This window comes from Acanthopagrus latus, chromosome 6 (genome assembly GCF_904848185.1).
Source record: "Acanthopagrus latus isolate v.2019 chromosome 6, fAcaLat1.1, whole genome shotgun sequence".
In the NCBI taxonomy this organism is placed as follows: Eukaryota; Metazoa; Chordata; class Actinopteri; order Spariformes; family Sparidae; genus Acanthopagrus; species Acanthopagrus latus.
The window spans coordinates 9,915,989-9,937,557 of NC_051044.1; the positions used below are offsets into that span (position 1 = coordinate 9,915,989).

The 21,569-nt window shown below is 42.6% G+C and overlaps 3 protein-coding genes across 6 annotated transcripts in view; 2 read left to right on the plus strand and 1 right to left on the minus strand.

The window, feature by feature from the left end:
* Window positions 1–783: 783 nt before the first annotated feature.
* On the plus strand, window positions 784–2,143 carry pxmp4 (peroxisomal membrane protein 4). The gene is made up of 4 exons (XM_037101495.1): window positions 784–981; window positions 1,225–1,287; window positions 1,380–1,578; window positions 1,702–2,143. Exons 1-4 carry the CDS (start codon window positions 869–871, stop codon window positions 1,969–1,971), a joined length of 645 nt encoding a protein of 214 aa, XP_036957390.1. The 5' UTR covers window positions 784–868; the 3' UTR covers window positions 1,972–2,143.
* A 3,286-nt stretch (window positions 2,144–5,429) lies between these two features.
* On the plus strand, window positions 5,430–12,940 carry tgm5l (transglutaminase 5, like). 2 transcript variants are annotated; one of them, XM_037102347.1, is made up of 14 exons: window positions 5,430–6,859; window positions 7,056–7,238; window positions 7,336–7,569; window positions 7,980–8,098; window positions 8,819–8,947; window positions 9,267–9,444; window positions 9,984–10,119; window positions 10,297–10,400; window positions 10,496–10,735; window positions 10,836–10,898; window positions 10,989–11,198; window positions 11,288–11,445; window positions 11,618–11,754; window positions 12,370–12,940. In XM_037102347.1, the coding sequence occupies exons 1-14, from the start codon at window positions 6,853–6,855 to the stop codon at window positions 12,521–12,523; spliced, it is 2,052 nt and encodes a 683-aa protein (XP_036958242.1). In that variant the 5' UTR covers window positions 5,430–6,852; the 3' UTR covers window positions 12,524–12,940. The 2 variants fall into 2 exon arrangements, with proteins under 2 accessions (XP_036958242.1, XP_036958241.1); XM_037102346.1 differs by having other exon boundaries at window positions 5,431–6,859; window positions 10,986–11,198.
* A 1,090-nt stretch (window positions 12,941–14,030) lies between these two features.
* eya2 (EYA transcriptional coactivator and phosphatase 2) overlaps window positions 14,031–21,569 on the minus strand; it is a 29,637-nt gene continuing 22,098 nt past the window's right edge. For all 3 annotated transcript variants that reach the window (XM_037102349.1, XM_037102350.1, XM_037102348.1), the window contains 7 exons: window positions 19,844–19,933; window positions 17,788–17,846; window positions 16,834–16,994; window positions 15,418–15,532; window positions 15,160–15,281; window positions 14,741–14,841; window positions 14,031–14,387 (listed from right to left, as the gene is read on the minus strand). In XM_037102349.1, coding sequence (XP_036958244.1) covers window positions 14,307–14,387; window positions 14,741–14,841; window positions 15,160–15,281; window positions 15,418–15,532; window positions 16,834–16,994; window positions 17,788–17,846; window positions 19,844–19,933 — 729 coding nt within the window. In that variant the 3' untranslated portion in view covers window positions 14,031–14,306. The remainder of the gene's footprint in view (window positions 14,388–14,740; window positions 14,842–15,159; window positions 15,282–15,417; window positions 15,533–16,833; window positions 16,995–17,787; window positions 17,847–19,843; window positions 19,934–21,569) is intronic.

Below are 21,569 nucleotides of genomic sequence, written 5' to 3' on the forward strand. Positions count from 1 at the left end.
GACTAGTTCACTAAGGATACACGTGGAAGTCTGGTATGTAGCTTTAATCCACAACAAAAACTTTTATCGTCTCATCTTGTCAACATTTTCAACACGTTTATATAAATCGAGGAATACTTGTATGTTAAAATATATGTTACACATTTTTGTTTTCTCTATCAAAACTTTTATTTTTATTTTTGTACCAGAGGCATGCTCATTGCCTTGATCTAAAATTGGATGTTAGTGGAAGTTAATGGTTAAATGCATTTTATACATGTATGGAGGATGGGTATCATGTAACAACAGACTGGATTAATTGAGGAAAAAGGGAATATAATTATAAAACATTTGATGTGTTTAATTTACATGGGATGTTAGTGGAAGTTAATGGTGAAACAGCACTTGAAATTTGTGCTCATCTGCAAAATTTGACTAAAGGCTGGTCTCAAAATTCTTTGTATGTCTGTGACAAAATGCGTCACTCTTCATAGGAGGAATCCACCCTCACATTATGTAACATATAAGAGCTACGTGACTAATGCAGAGTTAGACACCAAAGTCTGCAGCTTTTAGCTACAGCTGAGTCAGACACTGTTAATAATACAACAGTAACAGTGTTTTGAGGCCACATCTCACTTTAATCTCTTTATGTTTACGTACAAATGACGGGACTCTTTTCAAAATAAAATATATCAGATACTTATATAAAAAAAATGTTGTTGACAAAAATAACACGTTTCTAAATGTTGGTAACAATACACCAAAATAGCACACTGCACTTACTTTACGTAGGTACCTTTTTTCTAGCGCTGCGCGACGGCGAGTTTCCGCTGTGACGCTCGTGTGTGCAACATGTATTTGTGTCCCCTCGGCTCCGTTGAAAGTCATGGCAGGTCCTGATCCGTTAAAAACTCTTCTGTACACTGTCAATAATCTGCTGCAGCAGGAGAAGTATAAAGCGGCTTTGGCAGTGCTGAAAGGATTCAGAAATGGCGCCGTGTGAGTGAAAATGGTTCAATAAAGTAGCTAGCAGGCTAAGCTAAGTTAACGACAGTTTATTTACCACACAGCTGGAGGCTAACAGCTCTGTGGCCAATCAGCTGTAGCTTAGAGTGGTCGTTAGCTTTAGCTCCCTGAGTGCCGTACAGAAGCAGCAGATGCTGTAGACTAAAGTAAAAGCACTGTGGGATTTATGATCTTGTTTTGAAGCCAACTGACATTACAGTGTGTTTTAATTCTCAGATATGGGGCCAAAATCAGAGCACCACATGCCTTGGTGATGACATTTCTATTCAGAAGTGGCAGGTAAGAATTTGAGATGTCATGAAGTACCTTGCTGTTTTAATATTAATATAATGGGTCAGAAGTTTGAACAGGTTTTTTCTTTCTTCTGACAGTCTGAAGGACAAGCTCAGAGCCATTTTAAAGGCCACATACACCCACTCTCGCAACCTGGCGTGCTTTGTGTTCACATACAAAGGACTGCAAGCCGTACAGGAGAGGATCCAGGGGAAGAGTTTGCAGTCTCACTCCTTTCTGGCCGCCTGTGTCGGAGGATGGTTGGTGTTTGGAGATAACAACAACATCAATAGTCAGGTGTGATCAGCCTGTTGTCCAGAAAAGTCACTCTTCATGAGCACATCATCATGAATCTGAGACTGTAACTGATGCATTTGAGTGCGTTCAACCCATTAACGCTTTCCCTTCTCTTCTCTGTAGATCAACATGTACCTGCTGTCCAGGATCCTGTTTGCGCTGTCTCGGCTGGCTGTGGAGAAGGGATTTATCGCCCAGCCTAAACGCGACCCTTTCCCACTGTTCGCCACGCTGGTGTGGGGCATTGTGTTGTGGCTGTTTGAGTATTACCCACACACCCTCCAGCCCTCCCTGCAGTCCTCAATGAACTACCTCTACCATGACAGCAATGTGTGGCATGACATCTCAGACTTCCTCGTCTACAATAAGCCACGGACTGCTGCTCAGAATTGAAGCTTTTGTCCCTATGGACCATGTCTGTACAATACAATGAGTATTACGATTATTTTTTTAATGTATTCATATTGGGGCTGCACAGTGGCCCAGTGGCTAGCACTGCTGCCTCACAGCTAGAAGATCGCCGGTTCGCGTCCCTTTTGGGACGCCTGGGATCTTTCTGTGTGGAGTTTGTATGTTCTCCCTGTGCAAGCGTGGGTTTTCACCGGGTACTCCGGCTTCCTCCCACAGTCCAAAAACATACTGAGGTTAATTGATCATTCTAAATTGTCCGTAGGTGTGAATGAGAGTGTGGTTGTTCATCTCTATGTGTAGCCCTGCGATAGACTGGCGACCTGTCCAGGGTGTCCCCTGCCTTCGCCCTAAGTCAGCTGGGATAGGCTCCAGCCCCCCCGCGACCCTGCAGAGGATTAAGCGGCGTACATATAATGTGTACAGATGATGGATGGATGGATGTATTCATATTCCAAATATGATTGAATGTTGCCTTTTTAAAATTAATTCCAGATTATAGTTGTATAGCACTGAATGACTTTTTTTTTCTTAATGTTTGTTTGATTAACTGATGTATTTTCTTGTGTGTTTAGCACGTTGTGCTGCTGTCCAAGATAACTTGAGTTTGTTTGACGCCAAATTTTCAGCTAAAGACGCACACCAGCATATATGCACATGCGGTATAATTTCTCCGGCTGATATTTGGGTGATTGTACAATTGTCTGTTTTTAATTCAAGGAGTATGTCACTAAATACAGTGTCCACAGAATAAACGACAAAAGGATGTTTAATGCAGAACAGGCTGGAACGCTGTAGTCTGACTCAATGATCTGTCAGCATCAGGAATGTCATTGTGTTCATTATATGAATCATTATCAACTGATTTAGATTCAAAATAATGTATTTGCTACATCCCTGGACCTCTTCCACATAGTACACATTAATACAAACAAAGTGGTGTAATGACTCCTTTATATTCAAAAAATGGCTGCTGCTGCTGATATATTTTGTAAGACTGAGAGCTTTTGAAGTATAGCACTGCTGATCAACTTTTTCTGCAAAGTATGCAGCTAATAATGACAGCCACCTGAAATTCAGAGCCTTCTGTGCTGTAGTGTCAAGTGGTATGTCTCCCATTTTGGTGTTATTACTAATCAAGTAAAGATTCTCTCTCAGTGCTGCAATCTTATTTAAAACACTGAACTTCTCTGCAGGACCTGCAGTAGAAAAAAAGGGACATGCACCTTGACGTTTTTGTTCATTTAGTTTGTTTGGTAACCAAAGGTGTGCCATTATTATATCACATTCAATGAGTGTTGAATGAAGCCCTGTTTCAGTCAAACCTGTTTCCAGATTTTCTTTTCTTCAAAGGCTTAATCAACACTTTAGCAATTCAACATCAAAATGAATGGAGCTGCAAGCCAGCACCTTGTACAAGTGATTTTGTAATCTCTGCCACATTGCCTTACAAGAGTTCGGTATTAATTTGGATTAGAAAGCACGAGCAGAAGATGCATCAATATCTTCAAATGTGTAAACGGCTGTTATGTAACGTTTAACGAAGTTTGAACTTGACACACTAATGTAGTTATAAAGTTTCAATATTTGTGATTAAAAGGAGTGGAGCGTAATAATGGGCATTTAGTTTTGCTCTGCACTTAAGTAATTTTCACCGGATTTCAATTTTATGTTGCTGTCTGCTACATCACGTATGTTCATACATCACTTGTTCTATATGTTATGTGGCCTAAACGGAACGTGTGAAGGTTTGATGCTGCTTTAAGCTAAATGCTAACTTCACCATACCCAGAATGAATGATGCCAACATGCTAAAGACTGATGGATCTTTGTTTTGCAGTTAATTTGTCGTGAACCCGCTGGGAGCATTAGAGTTGTGATCTGATAATAGTCTTAAGAGGTAAGACAGGCAATCAAATTTGTGAAGATAACTGGAGATGTTTTCCCTCAAAAGCACAGATGCTGAGGTAATGGTGGTGCTTAGGTAAAAGTCAGTGGTTCGCCAAAATCATTAGGGTTCATCCTCAGGGATTCATGACTTTCGGTACCAAATCTTGCACCGATCAATCTACAAAAAAGTGAAGTTTTCTCACTAGAATAATGAAATACTCCATTTGATTCTGTCGCATAAGGACACCAGATAGATAAGCAGTCCCTGGCCTGTCGTGACTTCAAGTCAGTATTCATTCTCCAAAAATGTATCCACCCATTGCACTGGACATGCCTGCCATTATTACCAGCTGAACATGAATTGCACAATAAAGCAATTTTCTCTTGTAGGCAAGTCTGAACATCAACGGAAACACTAATGAGCTCCCACGCCTCTAACTAAGAAGTAACTGTGTCTTAGTTCAAACCTGCTCAGGGCTATAGGCAGTGGGTTAAAGTACATGCGAGGGAAGTTGTGTTATCCCCTTTACTATGAGCTAATCTGCCTTTATGATCAAAGCAGCTCATGAACGGAATGCTGTACCAGGCCACATCAGGGAACTCAGTTATAGCTAAGGACACGACTTATGCTATAAAACCTGTGAGCATTATTCGGCAAACGTCTGTCAATATGCATATACTGCTAAACTGCCCTGTTGCCTGACCCGGATTGGTGTTACTGTTGTCCTGTCTGTTTTTGGCGCAGTTACGTGCCATGTCTGTGACTTGCTTGTCTTTGCTTTGTTTTTGCTCCGTCACAGAGCAATTGGCTCAGCTTTTACTGTACTTGACGTGCCTTACATCATGATCTAAAACAATGAGCTGTGCATGAGTGTGTGTATGTTTGTTATGTCTTTCGTCTGCATGTTTTAACGGGTGCATCAGTAAACCGTTCTAACTTTTTCATTGTAGACTTGAGGGATAAAAACGGTGTTTAGCTTTTGACAGGGTGCCTGAAGTCTTGTGACTCAACTACTTGACAAGTTTCTGTCTTTCACTTCACTTAAGAGCGTGGCCACTTAAAGCAACAATATGTAGGGATTTGAAATTAGCCCTCCCCACAATTTCTGAGTGCAGTACCACTGCTGTAAATAATAATAATAATAATAAAAAAAAATGCCAGGCTAATGGCAGCTACAGTAACATCACCTCATGCTTAATTCCTCTTATAGTGTGTCTGCATAATTTGCTTGATTGTTTTCCAATTTTAGACATGTTCTTCTTTCTTATTGCATGTCTGTATTTTTATGCTCAGGACCCCAGAGAGAGACAAGAGGCACATCCATGTGCAAACATAAACACACATACCGTGGTTTCTTATAGGTCAAGTGGTCTGGCTAATACGTAATCCCCAGCAACCCTTAAAGCAAACAATTACAAACGGATCCACAAAACTATCTGAAGCTCACAACTTGTGCATTTTTATTGAACTGAAAATGATCAGATCAGCTTCTGATACAGGTGTTTAACCCAAAACAGACAGTTTTTAAATGCCACTCATTTAAAACAACCAATCAGTATTAACACTTTTTCCTAATGACCACTTTTGGAATGTCATACAGAGTTAAGTAATCCTTGTGTGTTTTTAATTTTACTAATACTACAATACTACTTATAATAGTTATATTAATTTTGATAAGTAAATCAGTTTATTCAGAAATTCAAAACTGAAGATAATTAATTGTGGTTAAGAATAATTAATGTTGCTGAAAGAAAGCAAACACTGAAGGTCAAAAGACAAAAAAAAAACAAAACAAGGATCTTAATTAGTCATTTTATAGCGTATGTTTGTGTCAAAGACAATGACGAACAATAGGTGTTTTCCAACCACATCCGGCTTTACCAACAAAACCACCAGAACGTGAATCATTATTCAGACTAAATTATTAAACGGTGTCATGTAGAAATCTGTGACACCCAAGATCCAAAGGAAATTTAAGAGTGACGCTACCAATTGTGCAATTTCAGCTTCACTGGCCCTGCAGGAGAGATGAAGTAAACTCAAGAGACACTCCGGTAACTTACGCTGATTTACGTAGTTTTATAAAACACGGAGGAACAAAACAACAGCACAACTGTGGGCACAGTGCGTCCCGAACCCCCCACCTCATGTTCAGATTGTATCCCCAGCTCCGGAAGCATCGCACCCATACATGGTTTTCTGTTCAACAACAAATAAGTGAAAGGTTACTGCAGATCTTCTCACCTCTGGCCCACTGAGGAATAGAAAGACAATGCGTAGAAGACAGTCAGCCTGCTGCAGTAGATAGATTGAAGGCCGTCCTGCATACAGCTTTTTGGTTTGTTGGGGATCTGTTGAACTGCTAAGTTTGCAAACACCATGAGAGATGTAAGATCATATAGAGCATAGATCACATGCCACTGTGCCCTTATCCATACCTTATCGGGCCCTAACGGTCATACAGGGTACGTACGACATCCTATCTTGTGAGGCCAGAGTGGTTCTGGACCTTAGATTTCTCCCCCAAACCAAAATCAAAAATCATCCTGGCTAAATTATAGTATGTCTGAATAGATGGTATATCATATTAAAGAGCTATATTCTCACTGAACATGTATGTACTACTCCTGCTACATATCTCACATATGTGTTGCAATATGAGGCAGTGTGCAGGTATTCACACCCACCATCATTCATCCTCTCTGGTTCTGAGAAAGTGGGCGAGTCTGATTACTCACGCAGAGCTTAATTTACGCATGAAACCGTACACCGGCACAGCATCAACAAAGAGGAGTGTACTTTGTGTCCCAAGTTTGGTTACACTTGAGGGCCATGGTAACTATTGAGAAAAACCAGTTCACTTTTGCACTGAAATGCTTGCAGAGGGTGAGGCAAAGGCTTTATAAGCCTGCAGCATTTGACAGTAGGGTCATCAGAGCATCAGAGCGAGAAACAAAAAAGAGACACTACAGCAAATGGAAGGTGAGACTTCGGACGTGCACGCTCGCTCTCTTTTCTTTGCTCGTTTTGTTGTTTTATTACCCATCAGTCACCTCAACCTGTTCTACATCATTTTATTTTCTTGGATTTTTTTTTTTTTACTGCACTCTGACAGTTGAATACCTCTTTTTCCCTGTGGCAATCTCTTAATTTTTCCTGTTTTTTCATTCATTTGCAGACTTGAGTCTTAAATATGTCAGCCTGGAAAAATCCGAGAACCAGGAGAAGCACAGGACGGAGGACTTCAGCACCCACAGATCCCTGGTGGTGCGAAGAGGAGCCCCGTTCAAAGTCAGCCTGCAGCTGGAGGGTCGACCCCTCAACCCCAAGACCGACTCTCTGAGGATCAAAGTTATGCTAGGTAGTCTAGATTTAGATTAAGTCTAGATTTGTGCTGCATGGGCATCTTTTAAAAATCCCTTTTGCCTGATCGTCTCTCTCCATTTTTTCCCCCTCAGGCCGCCTGTATGTGGTGATGCCCGTCACTTTCGTTAAGCAGGTTTCCTCCACTAGCTGGACTGCCTACATTGAACCAAAGGGCCTGAACCTCCAGAGCCCCTCCATATACATCTCCTCCCCTGCCGCCGCCCCGGTGGGCAGCTACAGATTTCAGGTGTCTGTGTTCACCCTGAACAGCCAGAAGACCCACGCCTCTGGAAGATTCATCCTGCTCTGCAATCCCTGGTGTCCTGGTGAGTGCAAGGGAATTAGTCAGGAGCTTTTCTTTTTTAATGAAGTCTAAACAAAAATTTTGCAGACTCAAAAGGCTCGTAAGATAACCCAACCAGATATTTACTTCTGAATGTCATTTGATGAGTTCAAGATGATGTAACTCATTTATTCATCGCCTTTAATCCTCATTAGTTCCCATTTATGTGAGTCTGATCGCTACAGTACAGTGGTGATATGCTGTGTGACTGGCTTTGTGAATCATACAGAGGTAAGGAACGATCCTCGAAGCAAATCTCCGGCAACAGCTTAACAGACTAGATTAAAAATGAATTAATAAACTGAATTATATGCTGCAGTCTTGAGGTATTTGTGGTGTTTGTTTTTTTTTTAAATGCAGGATGTACTAAACACACTTGTTTATTTCTCACAGAGGACACAGTGTACATTCCCTTTGAGGACCAGAGAGATGAGTACGTCCAGAAGGACTCCGGGCTGCTGTTCATGGGGACGGCTAAGAACGTGGTGTCAAGACCGTGGTCCTTTGATCAGGTATGAAAATTAAAATCTGTCAATCAAGATTTTCTTTCTTTCTTTTTTTTTTTTTTTTGCAAGTGTTCAGCTAGAAAAGAAATCATGAGGTCACTAACAGAAGAGGTCTCGACTCGTTTCTGGGCGTCAGTTTTACATTTAGCCTCATAAATGCAGATTGTATTGTGGTGCCTTTTTTTTTTTTTTGGATTGCTTGTGTCAGCTTTCAGCTGGCAGCGTCTTGGAAATCCTTCTGTCTGCAATAAAATCAAGAGAAATAAGAGGGAATAAAGGGGGGTAAAATTTGTAAAAAGTAAAACAGTCAAATGTGACATAAAACCAACCAGAAATATCACATACTGGTCAAAACACGAGGAAGACTGAGAGATGAAATGGCATAACCAGATCCAGGCGCTCAGGGTGGTTTGAAGAACACAAAAGCCTGTTTTTCCATCAGGCTAGAAACATTAAAAACACACCAACGTGTATCAGCTTGCGCTTTCTTCAAGGTTGCATCCTGAAACCTTTAGTGTCTGCACCATTTATGCCATTTTTTTCTTTTGGTTGTACGTCTTCCCCTTGTTTCTGGGGTTTTTTTTTTAGTTATTCCCTTGGGACAGTAGCACTCCCACTACATTTCTGTCACATATTGGTCATTTGAAAGAATTTTACTTACGTAATTCATCAGAAAATGTTTCAAAAGTTGTCACGCTTGAATCTAATTCTCCCTTTTCTTTAAAGTATGAGCCTGGTGTCCTGGAGACGTGCCTGAACCTTCTCCAGGTGAGCCCCCTGCACCAGCAAAACAGAAGGATGGACTACCTGAAACGACACGACCCTGTCTACATCAGCAGGGTCGTCTCTGCCATGGTGAGTGGGAACGGATTCAGAGTTAAAAAAAAATAAAAAAATCGCAACCTCAAGTTTGCCCAAGTCTGTTTCAGGTATTATTTTTTTATTGCATTGTTGACTTTGCGCAACAACAACAGCGTGACAGCTGCTTATTAAAAAACAGGCTGAGGCTTGAACTGGGTCACTGTGTTCTGCACACATTGTACAAATAAACACTCCTGCAATGTTCTGTACAATAAATGCTGCATGCAGGAAGACTATAATTATTGGGGTTGATTGAGCGTGCGACTGAGTGATTTATGTTCTTTGGGACCTCACGTTTATCTTTTATGTTCAGATAAACAGCGAGGACGACCGGGGAGTGCTGAAGGGGAACTGGTCCGGTGACTACAAACAAGGACTTCATCCCTCCTTGTGGACTGGGAGCGGTGAAATCTTGAGGCAGTGGACCCAGTCTGGTTTCAGCCCGGTCAAGTACGGACAGTGTTGGGTGTTCGCAGCGGTCATGTGCACAGGTGATTATATCACAATAGCAGAAAAATAAATACCTCACTATACTTCTTGTTTCCACATGTAGACATTTGAATTTCTTACATTGAAATCTCCATTCATGGAGGAAAAAAAGACACTTACCTGTGAAAATGTCCACTTTATTTTCATGTTAATAATCAGTAGCATGTAAAAGAATGAGGGTAATTCACATGTGAAAAAGCAAATATCTTGGGATATCGTGTGTCATGTTTTGTCTCCTTATAGTTCACATGTGAATCCATGTGCATACGAAAGTATGAAAGTCGCATGTAAAAATGTACGTTTGAAATGTGTAACTTTTTTTTACGTCGAGCAAAGTCAATCACTTGTGAAACTCTCCAGTTCACATGGCAACTTTCACATGTGACTTTTTCAAAAACGCAGCACTTAACACACCAATAACATCTGACGCCATCACTGATGTCTTATCAGTGATGACAGCTGATTAATTTTTCCGTGACGCAGCCTTCGGGTGTCATCATCATGTAAACGTCTTCGCCTGTGCTCTGATTGCATCTTTCAGTTATGAGAGTTCTTGGCATTCCTTGTCGCGTCGTCACCAACTTCGACTCCGCTCACGACACCAATGGCAACCTGTTGATCGAGGAGTTCTACACCGAGACAGGGAAGAAGCTCAACCACAGCAAAGACAGCATTTGGTGAGTGGTTATTTCACTTTTTTTTCCAGATATGATCAACAGCTTTGGGGAATTTCCAATGCAACCCTGGTTTATAAAGTCACTTTTGGAATAGTTTTAAAGCAACTTTTTTTGTTTTGTGAAGCAAACAAGCCTCTTCATGCTTTGTTGATTTCTTCTTTTGGCTCTTCTAAACAGGAACTTCCACGTCTGGGTGGAGTGCTGGATGACCCGCCGGGATCTTGGAAAGGAAATGGATGGCTGGCAGGTTCTGGACCCGACCCCTCAGGAGAGGAGCGGAGGTGTGTGAGACATTTCCTTGATGTAAGAAAATTCTCACGTCTTCACTCAACTTTGAAAGTTCTCCCGAATAAACGCGACTTTCTTTCCCTCTTAGGAGTGTTCTGCTGTGGCCCTGCCCCAGTCAAAGCCATCAAGGGTCGGCGCATCGACCTGTTTTATGACATCCCCTTTGTCTACGCCGCGGTGAACGCTGACGTCCACTCGATCGTGCTGAGCGAGGGTCGGGTGCTCGGCTACAGCAAAGACACAGAGCGAGTGGGGTCTCTCATCTGCACCAAAGCCGTCGGCTACCCCAGACACCAGAGCCTCACAGGAGAATACAAATACCTGAAAAGTATGAGCCCAAAACTGGAAATACACATAATAAGTGCCATGGTGTTATTGTCAAGACGTGAAAAGTCACTCAGAACTTTCTTTCAATCTTTGCATTACAGGCCCCACTTCAACAATTTCATCAAGAAGCTCCACAATGTCAGATGGCTCAACATTAAGAAGAGGTAATTGTACATTTTCAATGCAGTAATCTATTTCTCTGCCGAAAACAAACGTCAGCTCATGCACCGGCTTTCTTTGTGTTTATTCAGCAGGCTTGTCCAAGGGGGTCGCCGTCTTCCTGATCCTGGACAAAGCTCCGGTCGCCGGGGAGCCCGTCCGCTTCACGGTGAAAGTCATCAACAAGCAGAACGTTGCCAAGATGATGAAGGTGCATGCCAACGCCCAGGCTAAAGAGTACAACCACAGCCCCTCAGACACCTTCTGGGAAACGCACGGCGTCATACAGCTGGCCCCCATGGAAGGTAAAACTCACTTCTCTCTCATCTGCACACTCAGATTTCCCCGCTTCTCAAGTGTCGTGTGGCTAAATATCTGCCTCTTCCTCCCTCAGCCAAAGTTATCCCGCAGCAGATCCTCCCGGCTCAGTATGAGGACGTGGTGGGAGACGACCTGGTCAACCTCGCTGTAGTCCTGCAGGACATGGCCAGTCAGGAGCGGGTCCTGGCCACGGAGGAGTTCAATATCGCCAGCCCAGAGCTCGTCATAGAGGTACGAGAGTCTGAATGTTACTCAGCAGTAGTTTAGATGGCATAGTCACTCCTATTGAGGGACGAGGCTCTTAAAATGTGTGGTATTAAATCATAATTTATCAATTTATCTGATGTGGTTTCACAATGACTCAATTTCGAGGGCTCACTAATGTAAATTCTGCATCCTTCAGGTTGCAAACGAAAGATCCATCGTGCCTGGAAAAGAGCAGACAGCCACCGTGAGCTTCACCAACCCGTTCTCACACCCGGTGAGCGGAGCGCTGACTATAGCCGGCGCCGGGCTGCTCCAGGGCAAGATTCACTTCAGGTGAGAAGCCTTTCGGTGTTTATGTATGAATGTGTTGATAGTCTGAATGTCGCCCCACTGAATGATTAAGCGAAGGAATGCTGAGACGGAGGAGTGTCACTGTACAGAACACGATGGCACACTGTGTGTTTGTGGAAGGAATGCAGGCTTGTTACACTTCTTTTGTTCTGCCAAGTGTGTTCAGTGTTTATTCAGGTGTGGTTAATGATCAATCAAATGTTCCACTGTTGTCTGCAGACTGGGGTCAGGGATTCTTTCCGAGCACTGACAGGTCACTTATAACACTGTGACTACACTGCAAATATGCAGAGCCTCACAGTTTGTGTTAACACCGCACAAAAGGAAAGCTAAAACACAAGAAATTAACTCTGAATCTGAGGAGATAATCACTAACTACAAGTGAAATGATCCATCGATGGAGATAATATATCTATTATAGAGTGAATTAAGGCATGGAAGTTAGTCAAGTTAGATCAAGTATCCATGATCAATGTGAGAATGTGAGAACTTGCCATGTTTTTTTTTTAAATCCAGTCCCAGAGTGTCAGCCATGTGTGATCTCTGCAGTGCTTGTAGCACTTTAATAACTGTTTAATATCTTGTGTGTTCCTGCAGGATGCCTCAGCTGCATCCAGGAGGAACAGCGCAGCAGGGAATCACCTTCACCCCGAGCATGGTGGGAATGAAGATGCTGCAGGCCAGCCTGCTGCTCACGAACATGAACTCCACCATCAGAGGCTTCAAAATGGTCTTTGTCGACAGAGCTTAGGGCTTCTTTATTGCGTGCATTTTGCCTTTTCGTTTGGAGACTTAACATTTCCGATTGCAAGCATTTTGTTGTTTTCTTTGCCTCAGTATCGCAATTTTCATTTATGTTATAAAATAACAATCGGAAGCCAGGACGTGGCAGGGAGGTGGCGGCATCAGTTCCGGGGGAAAAACATTTAGATTGTTGCTGTTTGTTTTTTTTCTATCGCTGCGCGTGATATAAATGTGAATGTAAATGATATTTATTTATTATCACTATTTATTTTGCTATTTATGTGATCGAGCCATGAGAGTTAACACTGCTATGTGAAAATCCTGCCTTTTACTTGAATTTTAAAAACAGCTGCAACACATGATTTCCACTGATTACTGTGCTTTTTTACTACGTGTGCAAAAATAAAATAAACAAATGGGTTTAAATGTACAAGAAATGGAGGTGTTGTTCTTTCTCCCTCCTGCAGAGGGAGACATGTCCTCAAAAAAAGGTTTAATTTAGCTCAGTCAGCATGACATGAAGGAGGATCATCAATCATTTTCTTCTTTATTTGTCATTTAATCCAACTTGCTCTTCGTTCGCCTCCGGGCTGAGGAAAATCTGGAAAAATGATACGAGACCCGACTCGTCTTTCCCCACAATGCAATTAATTTATCTTTATTAATCTATTTTTAACCGTCTGTCAAAACAAAATCGACAATAAAGCATTATATACAAATCATAGCTAAGCTGACAGGCAGTGTAATCGGCACATGCACAACCATACCAGATCATCTATATTACAAACAGGTTATTTTTGGGAAAGGACAGAACAAGGAGGAGAGTTAAAAACATGACGACACGTACAACCCAGGATCAAAAGTAAAGGATTCGAGCACCGGCCTATAATACAGCCTCTGCACGACAACTTCCCATCAAAACATCTTTTTACAAGAGCACATTTTTGGTCCTTGAAGGGGGAGATTTTCTTTCTTTTTTTTTTAACGCCGAGCTCCCCAACTGTTTATACCTCACCATGTTGTGAATTTAACTAATAATAAATAGCTCACATTTTAATGGAACAATACAGTCAGGCTATTTTCAATAGCCTCCACCAACGAGGAGAATCAGTCATGTGATCAAGCGAACACGTGGATCAAACGTTTCTAAAACTAACAACTTTATGCGTCAGTGTGTAATTTCGTGTAAAGTCAAGTGTAATTTTATCTTTAATAGGGATTTGATCATTTGAAAATGGGTTAAGTTTCACAACAAATAAAAAAAAAATAGGAAGAAAGACACAGCAGAACAAAACAATCCCACAGCAATCTGACCTTCTCATCCATGCATTCAGTGCATCACTTCTTTTTATGTACGAAAGTGGGACACCTGTCATAAAGTTGAGATGAGCTGAATAAAAGAAAAAGGGGGAAAGGCTTTTAAAAAAGTATTTGCAGTATTAACCACAGTTCTCCCTGGGGTGAGTTCGGAGGCTTTGGTTCCCATTTTGTACTTTGGTCTTTTGTTTTTTGTCTTTTTTTTTTTTTTTTGGTCCGGCACTTTTGGCTTCATGTGTCATCGATATACTGCAGCCTCGCTTCGAAATCCTCACTGTTCCTTTGGCTTTGGTGTGAAAATGTCTGCCTGGGTGCTCTTTAGGGATCAAGTGTCTTGTCGCCAAACCTTGAAAGAGCATTGCTGACTCTGAATCAGTCTCTAGGGTGCGCCTTCACCGACTAGCTGCACTCAGGAGTTCAGGAGCTTCTCATGATTTGGGATGGAAGAGCAGGAGCGTGTCAGCTGGCGCCCTCTAGAGGTAGTCCAGCTCCAGTGCATGGCTCAGGGCCTCCAGATCGGCCCGACAGGACACCCTCCAGAACGGCATGTTCTTCTGAGAAAACGACGACAATAACTTTGTTAATGAAGATTCAAAATTAGGGTTAATGTATCGTGCAGTGCAGAAAAACTGACTATTGTTCAGAGTTTGTTTACAGTGTGTGGCAAAGTACATGTGGATAACATGTTAGCCTATAATGTACAAAAGCATGATGCAAAGAGAGATTTGCTGGAATGTCAAATCCAGGAAAAAAAGAAAAATCGGACATTTCAATTGAAAGATTATGAAAAAAAGGAGTATGGACACAGGAGCTGAAGAGACCGTGAATGTCTGAAGGTTAACTGATTAGTTGAGGTCCATTTTTCAGCAGTCAGTCATAAAAAAAACCAAAACAGACACAGTTATACCTTCTTGGCCACAGCTTCTTCTTCCGCTCCGTCTCCGATCACCACGTACACTGCTCTCCGACCAAACCTCTGAGACACACGCTCGAAGCAGCTCTCTTTGCCTTTGAAGAGAAGAAAAATCAGAATATATATCAAAGAGTATATAAGACATATTTTATTAGGTAATAAATTAAAGATTCCCCACACTTGCTTGTTGATGTTATTGTTGCAGAAAGAGAGGATTATAACACAGAAACACTCCTTAAAAGGCACCTACTCATAAAATATTTATCATTGCACATGTTTAAGTGTTTAACACAAGATGTCTCCTTTTTTGTCTGGAGGCGGACTTTAAAATAGTAAATTTGAAGAAAGGGGAAAGAATGAGGAGATTAATGCTTGACTGTATTTTTTTAAATCTTGATTGTCATTTTGCTCACCTGTCTTGGTGGCACTGTATATGTTCTCTATGGGGAACGCCGAGCCCAGACCGTACAGTAACACCTTGGAGAGGGCGGGGATGAGCTGGGTGGTGGTCACCAACACATTCACACAGTTTGGCCTGAGGGGGGGTGGAAAGGACAGAAACGTTCATACTGTGGTTCGGTCATGGCACCTTAACACGCACACAACGCATAAATACAGCTAATGTTATTTGACCCGCTGCTGTAAATCAAGCCGCGGGAGCATGAACCAACCTGGAGTTAATGAGGGCCAAGGCTTTGAGTGCCTGGGTCAGCCACAGGTCAGTCAGGACCTCCATCTCTCTCCTCAGCTGTAACCACTCCTCTCGCTTGGGGCTGCCCAGCAGACCTGCCCAACAGAGAGACGCTTGACAGTCAGTTACTGCGCCAAAACAAGGAGCGCGTGAAACCCAACTTGCTCCAATGCATGGAAGAGCTCATTTTACTGATGCACTGCAAAACCATATTTTTTTACAGCGGCATTTGGTTGGTTGGACAGTTCTCACGCGACAACCTCGAGCCAAAACCTCGCACACACACTTTCCAGCAGACTTGAAGCAGCCAGCTGTAATCGGCAGAGCGCACGGGTCCACACAGAACAACAGGTTGCAAGTCATTATCCCAGTAGGCAAACAAAGCGGCCTCCTTCCTCTCAGCTCTCTTCACCACATCATGGTTCAGTTAATTTAATGGGTAATACGTCCATAATGAGGCATACTTTCAGCAAACGATTCTTCCTCGAAAGAGCAGGTGTTTATCATTTAGGTCACAACATTTTCATCCCTAATAGAAGTTTGGTGATGCCCAGACTGGAGCCTGTATGACGTGACATGGCCTCTCTCCATGACAACAAAAGACTGGGACGTCTTTCCTGTGGAGCAGCAGTCTTCAACCGGCACTAACCAGGAAAATCTATCTGACATCAGTCAGTCAGGTGTTAAAGCTGTAATCAGGTTACATTCAGTGACATGCACCAACTTCCTCCATCGCTCTTTGACATGTTGTCTGGCGTTTCCAAGAAAGTTAAAACAAACAGGCGATCAAATCAAATGAATTGTTACCTCGAATATTTGGGATGACGTAAGTCAATATAAAAATAAGGCCTCATCACTTTTAGACATTCTAATGTGGAAATGTTACATTTTAAACCTTTGATTACATCTACAAGCTTGTTGTCCACACTGTCAATTATGAAAGTTGATTTTACTTAAAAAAAAATCCTGGAAACCGATTACCTCAATATATAACCTAGTGGAGTAGACTATAAAAAAAATATGTACGAGCTAAAATGGTTTACAAACTAAAATTATTAGTCAACTTCGTAATTTCAAGGTAATCGGTTTCCTTGATTTTTTTAAAAAGTAAATTCACTTTGTCAGATTTTACAGTGTCGTACAGGTAAATATGTATGTGTCAATCGTGCTGTTAATCATATATATAATCAATCACATTAATTGATCACAATTATTATATTTTCTGCCATTATTAGTTCTGATTTCATTGTGTGTAAACCACTTAAAACCCTTATTAAACCTCAGATATCTTAATATCTACACTGTAAAACTACAAAAAAATCTGTTCGCTTTTCGTGTTTACAGCGTAGGTTGACCGTACACAGCAGAGTCGAATAAAGAAAAGAGCAAAGCCTACCCCCGACATTATTCTTGTAGGTATTGTAGATCTCCTTGACTCTGCGGTATCGGAAAGCCAGCTTCCTCATCCAGTCCACCCCTCCGTGGACCCCTGACCCGAGGCACAGCGAGCTGGCCCCCGCTGGGCTCTGGAAGCCGTCCGTCCCGAAGTTGTAAGTGCTGCGGGGTCACGATACAGGAAACAGTCAGGGTATAGATCATAAAGACGTGAGCTGCATTTTTCCAGAGCATCGTATAGTAGCGCTATCATGTGTGTGTCAGCGGGGATGCTCTAAGAATAAGGACGACTATATTCATGGATACATTTCCTAGCTCTTTCCTAGACTTTCAAGAACGAGAAGGCAGCGCTTGAACCATTCGTCAGATTTCGGGGAGGTGTGCCAGGGCAACCGCGAAAAATTTCAGGGACAAGAAACGACCTCCAAAAGACACTGAGTTTTTAGCTATGAATGACGCTTTGTCAGGAAGAAATCATGAAGCGTATACATTCAGCACGACCGGGATGAATATAAAAACATCTTTGAGAATGAGAAGGGCCAAGTTCAATAAAATAAATACTTAAAAAAAAAGTAGTTTGGTACAGTCTGGCTCTTCCTCAAATCACTCCTAAAAGTATCCTCAAGTGCTTCAACAAGTTTATCCAATAAAACGTCTGGGCCGAGGGAGACGGAGGGAATGATAAAGAGAGATTTTGATGGGGAATGAAAGCGTTGGATAATCCTGTGACATATTATATGCCTGTGGAAGTCGGGAAAATAAAAGACATGCACATGCTTGCATGCATGAACACACACAGACACACACTCGTCGTCTCATCTCCCTGATTTTTTTTCCCCCTTCCGTGCACTAAAAAAAAAACCCAGAGGGCAAGTCTGGTTCATCAGCCGCGGCAGAGCTGTTGGATTTTCAAGCGCCTCGGTAAGCGAGTACGGTAACACAGTAGAAGCCTCACCTCAGGTCCTGGCCGTTGTCATCTGATGCCACGTCATCAATATGAACCTGGTCACATTCCTGGGAAATGAAAAGGAGAGCGGATGTGTCAAGAGATCCATTTCAGAGTGGAGCCCTGCACAGGCAGATCCCCTCTTCTGGGGGAGCCTGCGGGAGCGATAGGAGTTACAGAAATATTAAAAAAAGAGCTAAAATAAAAGACGAGGAAGGAGGAAATAAGGTGTCAGGACGCGGGACAGCGAGGCGCCGGAGCTGCACGACAGTCAACATGGCTGCGCGGCTTCCTGTGTAACCACGCAGCAACTTAATGCAAAGCATAGGGGTGCTTTTCACGATGCTCCCGACTGGGAGCAAAAAAATCAAAATAAAGAAAAGGCCCCATTGTCCGACAGCAGCACAGTGGTGAGCGTGTTGTTCCTCTCTATTGAACGTTAATGCTACCAACCAAACCACAGGGCTGAAAACTCCGCTGTTGCTCAAACATGTGGCCACAAAACACCGTCAGCAATACGCAGTTAAATGTGAAACTCGAAAACAGTTATTCGGATTGAATGAAGAGAACGAAATGAGGGGAGTAAATCCGTCATCACAGGCCAGGGAGGAAATACACAAGTGCTTCTAGCAGTGACCGTCGCCTGACAAAACTAAGATCTGTTTTGTTTCTTGTCTTTATTCAGAGGCCAGCCTCAAGCCTCAAGCCTCTCTCCCTCTCTCACACACACACACACATAAAAAGTCCCAGTATAACTTCCAGTTGTCACGCATTGACCCGGGACAGACAGGGGGCTCCTATCACCTTTCAGCCATCTTGAGCCAGATGGAGACGCTACCTCATCTTCCCTCCAATCTCTCCACATAACTCAATTCCCCGCGGCTGCAACCGCCTCCCACTCAGGTGCCATCCGCCCCCGCAGCACCGCTACTGACCGTGCGATATAAAATGACCCACTGGCCCCTCACATGTAAGCGGAGAAAGCCTGCAGAGAATCCTCATTTTATTTCACATTGAGAGCTGGAAGTTAATTGGAATACGGCCGTAGCAACCTAATTATTTATATATATTTATACTGGGAACATTTCAACTGGAAACTCTGACTTTGATTAATCAGGCAGCCGGGCTCGCCAATTACAATTATGTAATTTTCTAGTGGTATTAGTTATGACAGCAGCGATAACACTCAGAGCCACTGATGTAGCTACTGACATGGGAAGGACAGGATAATTGTACCTCAAGACCTAACAGCGGTTGTCAGGCCGCTGTGGCGTACTGCTTCAGAGATTTACCGAGCCCTGACAACAAAAGAGGGGATAAGAACCGGGTTTGCAAATGGCTTTGTTGGCTCCCTTCCCTCCCTCTCGACTGTTCCTCCTCCCATTTGACTAATTTTCCTCTCGGATACTCCGACACACACCTATAATTACAGCACAAAGTGTACTTGTTCCCTCTCTCCCCTCCCGTCCCCCTCTAATCGTTTCTCTTTGTCGGAACAAGGCAGAGGAATGCGGGGACGACGAACATATGAAGTCTTCAGTCACTCGCAGGTAGTAAAACTGCATTTTAATGACCACTTTTTTGTTTGGAGGAGTCATCCTTTTTAAGAGGCTTACATCGATGCCCACGTTCACCGTGCGTTGGATTTCTAGGCAGCAGTTTGGGGCCTCAACTCAAGAGAGCACCTCATGCCAACAGTTAACAACCCCTCCTTTTAATATTCCCGCTCAGCTGAGGAGGGCAGATTGTTTGGAAAATGCTGTAGTAAGAATTAATACTGGTATAGATGTCGTGCGATGGGATTTTTATTTTTTTTTATTTTTTTGTGTTTTACAATGACTGCTACTGTGCTTTATGCCAGGTAAGAAAACAGCACCGCAAATGTCAAACCTCTCACTGGGCTACCACCAGGGAAGGTAATTTCCATTTTACTGGAAAATAATTCACACTTTCGTTACTGCAAGGTGAATATAAAATAAGCATAAGCATTTCTCTCAACTTACTCCCCTTGTTGTCTTCTGTCGTGGCAGAGATGTAAAAAAAACAAAAACAAAAAACAACCCACCTCCAGGTCGTTGAAGAAGAGTCTCGAGTCGGCCAGGTTGAAGATCATCTCTTCCATCCACAGGCCGAGAGACACGGCCTTCGAGGAGTCCTGGTACACACAAAGAGAGACACACGTGAACTCTGGATTAAATATTGTGCTTCGAAACCACAAACCACACTGCACACTTTGACTACACGGCGAAAAGTCACTGCGAACACTTTCTGAATCTATTATTTGGGATGTATCTCGAATTATTATCATCATTTTTAAAATTTCTCTTTGGCTTCTCGAACAGAAACTACAGCCAATTAACGCCCCGGCACATTTCCCATCAATCAAACGTGTGTCACAGCGAGGATGTGCTCGAGGCATGTGCAGTGTATATACAGCATAATGTGGCAACAGAATTTCCCCCCCGGGCCCAGCGAAAGACTCTTATCTCGCTATCAACCAGACATCACATGCATTTCAACACATCTGAATGAAAGAAAACTGGCCTGTTAAGCTTGTGGTCTGACCTAGTTAAAAATAAAATGATGCCACGACAACAGCTCTCTCCATAGGTTCAGGAGCTGCATCCATCTCTAACAAATAACACAGTCACGAGCTCGGGCTGAGATTGATGGCCTAAGAGGTTTTGGTATTCAGAGAATAATCAGTTAAATCGGATTATTGAACATTACTCATGTCAGTATTCTCGTCTTGTCAGCGCAGCCGCCTGCTTGTCTCTCCGAACAACTTCTTCTTCCCTTCCTCGGCAAATTCATCAACCGGATTGACATCAACAGGTTTTTTTTTTTTTTTTTTTTTTTTTTTTGCAGGGAGAGGCAAGAGTGAAAATTCATCTGTCAATCAAACTCTGCCGATTCTTATCTCCCACTATTCCTCTTCTGGCTTGTTTTGGCTCTCGGCCCGCCGGTTCCTCGAATCTCTGCGCTGATTTTTTTTTTTTCCTGATTTATTACGGCAAATTATGCGCGGTCTCATTTAATCTAATCATTTAAAATCACAGATGATTCAGTTATTATTGGATTTGCAAACCCTTCAGCAAAATGATCTTCATTCAACTGGATACGCAACAAACACAAGATATTAATGTTTAACCTGCTGAACATGCACATGTAAATGCACACTCACAGATTTGATGCCTGCAGCGCACAAAGTGAGCAGAACCACAGCTTCACAACTTTTTTGGAACACTGATCGTACACTATTTGCTGACAATGTTTGGTTTATTTGGTTTACCGTGCAAATAGCACACTAGACTGTGTGAGGCTGCACACAGCAGTATTTTGAGCCAAATGCTGACACCAGCGTGCTAACATGCTCACTATGACAATGCTAAAATGTTTATCAGGTTAAAGGTGCTATGAGTAAATATGAGCCACCTGTTGAATTCATATTCCAGAAAAATAGGTGGCATCATATCACCAGAGTAGCTACTAACTGCTGCTATAGTCATAAGTCAGTTAGCCATGCAGCTAATGCTCCCATTACCTGACCATTTTTCACCTTTAACCATCTTAGTTTAGCTTGTTAGCATGCTAACTTCTGTGAACTAGCATTAAACACCAGATGCAGCAGAGGTTGATGGGAATGTAATGAGCTCTGCAGGTATCTGGACACGAACCACAGTACCGGACAAATTACAGTTTTGACCACATGGAAAGTGAGGCGTTTCTCCAAAAATGATTACAGTTCCTCCATGAACGCGCGCGCCAGACTTCATGGCCACCCGCCCAAA

Bases quoted from the DNA above. Each gene is read 5' to 3' on its own strand.
- pxmp4 (XM_037101495.1), top strand. From the start codon at position 869: ATGGCAGGTCCTGATCCGTTAAAAACTCTTCTGTACACTGTCAATAAT. The intron at 1,288-1,379 runs GTAAGAATTTGA...TTCTTCTGACAG, and splicing joins TTTCTATTCAGAAGTGGCAG to TCTGAAGGACAAGCTCAGAG. The intron at 1,579-1,701 runs GTGTGATCAGCC...TCTTCTCTGTAG, and splicing joins ACAACAACATCAATAGTCAG to ATCAACATGTACCTGCTGTC.
- tgm5l (XM_037102346.1), top strand. The intron at 7,239-7,335 runs GTAGTCTAGATT...TTTCCCCCTCAG, and splicing joins GAGGATCAAAGTTATGCTAG to GCCGCCTGTATGTGGTGATG. The intron at 8,948-9,266 runs GTGAGTGGGAAC...TTTTATGTTCAG, and splicing joins GCAGGGTCGTCTCTGCCATG to ATAAACAGCGAGGACGACCG.